The sequence below is a fragment of the Arachis ipaensis genome, chromosome B02, assembly GCF_000816755.2.
Source record: "Arachis ipaensis cultivar K30076 chromosome B02, Araip1.1, whole genome shotgun sequence".
Taxonomy (NCBI): Eukaryota; Viridiplantae; Streptophyta; class Magnoliopsida; order Fabales; family Fabaceae; genus Arachis; species Arachis ipaensis.
Genome location: NC_029786.2, coordinates 108,075,409 through 108,078,594, shown reverse-complemented (window position 1 = coordinate 108,078,594; position 3,186 = coordinate 108,075,409). Strand labels below are relative to the sequence as shown.

The 3,186-nt window shown below is 26.3% G+C and overlaps 1 protein-coding gene across 2 annotated transcripts in view; it reads right to left on the bottom strand.

Moving 5' to 3' along the window:
* LOC107628626 overlaps window positions 2,305-3,186 on the bottom strand; it is a 2,274-nt gene continuing 1,392 nt past the window's right edge. For both annotated transcript variants that reach the window (XM_016331258.2, XM_016331257.2), the window contains exon 4: window positions 2,305-2,742. In XM_016331258.2, coding sequence (XP_016186744.1) covers window positions 2,509-2,742 — 234 coding nt within the window. In that variant the 3' untranslated portion in view covers window positions 2,305-2,508. The remainder of the gene's footprint in view (window positions 2,743-3,186) is intronic.

Genomic DNA, 3,186 nt, shown 5'->3' with positions numbered 1-3,186 from the left:
AATATTATTTATATATATATAAACGAAAAGAATAAATTATAACTAGGGTGTTCCCGGTATAGTTTAATTCGGTTTTAAGGGAAAACATCCGATTCGAACGCTTAATTTATGTGCGGTGCGATTTGGATTAGATGATTTTTTTTTTGGAAATCCGATCCGATCCGATTACAAGCGGTTTGAATCGGTTTGGATTTGCGATTTTTTAAATAAAAAAATTAAATACATGTAACAAGTCTCAACATCAAATTTTAAATAATCAACAATGACATAACAAGTCTTAACAATATCTTAAAAAACTAACGATAACATAACAATAGAAATAAAATTATAGGTTAGTTAAAATAAATAAATAAATAACATTTTTAACATAAAATATTTATTAAATAATAATAATACATGAATAATAGAAAAATATATAACAAATTGAACATGTTATAAGTATAATTGTAAATATAATAATAAAATAATAATATTATAGCACATTGTGCGGTTTGGATTGGATTGGATCGGTTATGAAAAGTAGATCCAAAATCCGATCAAATCCAGCGGTTTACAAAAAATTGAATCCAATCAAATCCGAATTAGTGCAGTTTTAATCAGTTTTCGATTTGAATCAGATTGAATGAGCGGTTTAATTTGGATCGGTTTGGATTTGAACACCCCTAATTATAACAACAAATTCTAACTAATTAGACAGTAGTGGTATGTAATTTGTAAATCTAAATAAAGCTACTAGAAAATGCTGCATCATGATGCAACTACCTTTTTTTTTTTTTTTTTAAATTTGTTTTTAAAGAGGATGTACCTACTACTCCTTGGTTAAATGTGGATGAAGCACATTTTTTGAAAATTGAAAACTTTGAGTAGCCATCAATTCATATCTGCTCTACCTAATTGCATTGGCTTATTACTTTATTTTAATTAAGTAGAAAAATAACATTTCGTAAAAGGTAATTAATCCTTCATATTTTTTTTGTGTGTTACTCTCCTCATTTTCAAATTCTCTTCTCTTTGACTAAAAAAGCACCGGAATAAAAGAAATTAATGAAAGTAGTTTATAAATAAGCTCCTTTTTTAGAAAATAACTTAAACAATAAATAATTATATTAAAAGTAGTTTATAAATAAGCTTCTTTTAAGAAAATAACTTATAAGTTATTTTATATTTGAATTTTTAGTTCTAAAAGTACTTATTTTATAAAAATATGATAAAAAGTAGTAGTATTATGAGAGAAATCATTTTTTAAAACTTCTCTATAAGCTCCTAAATAACTTCTTAGAAAGTCGCAATTTGGTTTTAAAAATTACTTCAAACATTAATACTACTACTTTTCATAAATCAAAAGCTCAAAAAAATTATTCTTAAAGCTTCTCAAACACGAGCCCTAAGCAAAGAAAGTTTTGACTTTTGACGGAAGCGTTGAAGTTCTGAATACTAGTATATGTAATTTGATCACAAATAAAAAAAATAATTACAATATATGTAGACACAAATTTTACTTTTTTTTTTAGGGGAAAGATTTACTTAAGAAACAAGGGAATAATATAATGCCCATAATATAACTTGAATTTTAAAATAACTAAAAAAGAATAAAAGAAACATCCTATTCATTGAAGTTGTCCCCCAAATATTAGTCCCAATAGCTATTTAACATTTACATGCACATATTATATGGAATGCAATAATGCATATGAATGATATAAAACAATGCTCAAAGGTGGTGTTATATTCATGTGAAATGGCCCATGTGGATGGTGGGCCATTGAAAACTAAAAAAATGGACACCTCAAACAAAGTCTTGCTTTTTAATTTGTTAATGACATCTACACTAGAAATTATCAAGGATATATGTTTAAACAATTTTGCATTATTGGTTCTTCACAAGGGATAATTTGTTGTTTTGGGGACCCATAATCAAAAGGAAGGAACTTTCCTATACCCTTTTATGTTCTTTTCTTTTGCATTTGTGGACAAATGAAACCCTCTAACCAAACCTACTACTATTCCCTTTTCTTTTTTCCTTTTACTAAAAAAATAAATTATACTAACAAGATTCCCCAAAGAAGGGTTGTTTGTTTGTTTCAAAAGGAAGGGAAGAACAATAGTAATATTATTATCTATAATAAAATTTCTAAATTGGTATACCTAAAAATTACTTATATCTATAAAAAATAGTTCTTGAATGCTATATAAAATGAGATTTTGAGTTAGAAAATTGTTAACTTTTGACAATTCCACAAAATTATATCAAGACTCCAATGTTATTTCAATAATTAAAAGTGGACATTAACAATGGATACCATATAGAAAAAGACATGTATGTATTATGCCTTTAATCTTATCTAACATAATCAAATTCTTTGTTTTTTGCATTTATGCTTTTTATTCTTAATATTCACTTTTAATATACAAATAATTAACATGAAGAAGAAAAATAATTGATGGGGTGTTGAATATTGAATTATGTACCAATTTTTGAAGATTAAAAAAAAGGGAGAAGAATAATGACTAGGAACCAAAAGGAGCCCTATGAGGAATGCCTTTTCTTCTTCTTGTGTTTGAAGGAGGTGGAGGAGTGTAAATGTTTTGTGGTGATCCTTCACCCAATTCTTCTTCTTCTTGATGATGATTCCTTGAAGACATTGATGATCTTCTTGATGATATTCCCTCCATTGCTAATGCTTCATTGATCTTATCATCCAAAACAAAGCTTGCATCCCCATTCCTCTTTATTCCCACAAGCTAGTAATTCAATCACATTCCCAACAAAATAACAATTAATAACCCTATCAAAATGGACCAATTATATATATGCATCATGCCATGTGCCAATCAATTATTCAATACCTAACCCAAAATATAAATAAAGGGTAAAAATTATAATGTTCTTTTTATTCCTAAAAACTAAAAAGTAAACTTTGTTTTAAAGAAAAAAAAAATTGAAGTAATATGACAATGGATACTTTTTTGTACTTCATAAAATGTAACATTAACTTCTCTTTTAAGAAACTATTTTATGTGATATTTACTTGATTTCAAAAAAGTAAAACCTAATTTACCCAAAAGTATATCTCAATGCTTTTAACTATTATTATATTATTGGAAGATTTTCAAATGTACCGTCATACCGGTGTATCAGTAATTTTTAACCGTTGATCTTAATTATATTATATATATATATATTAT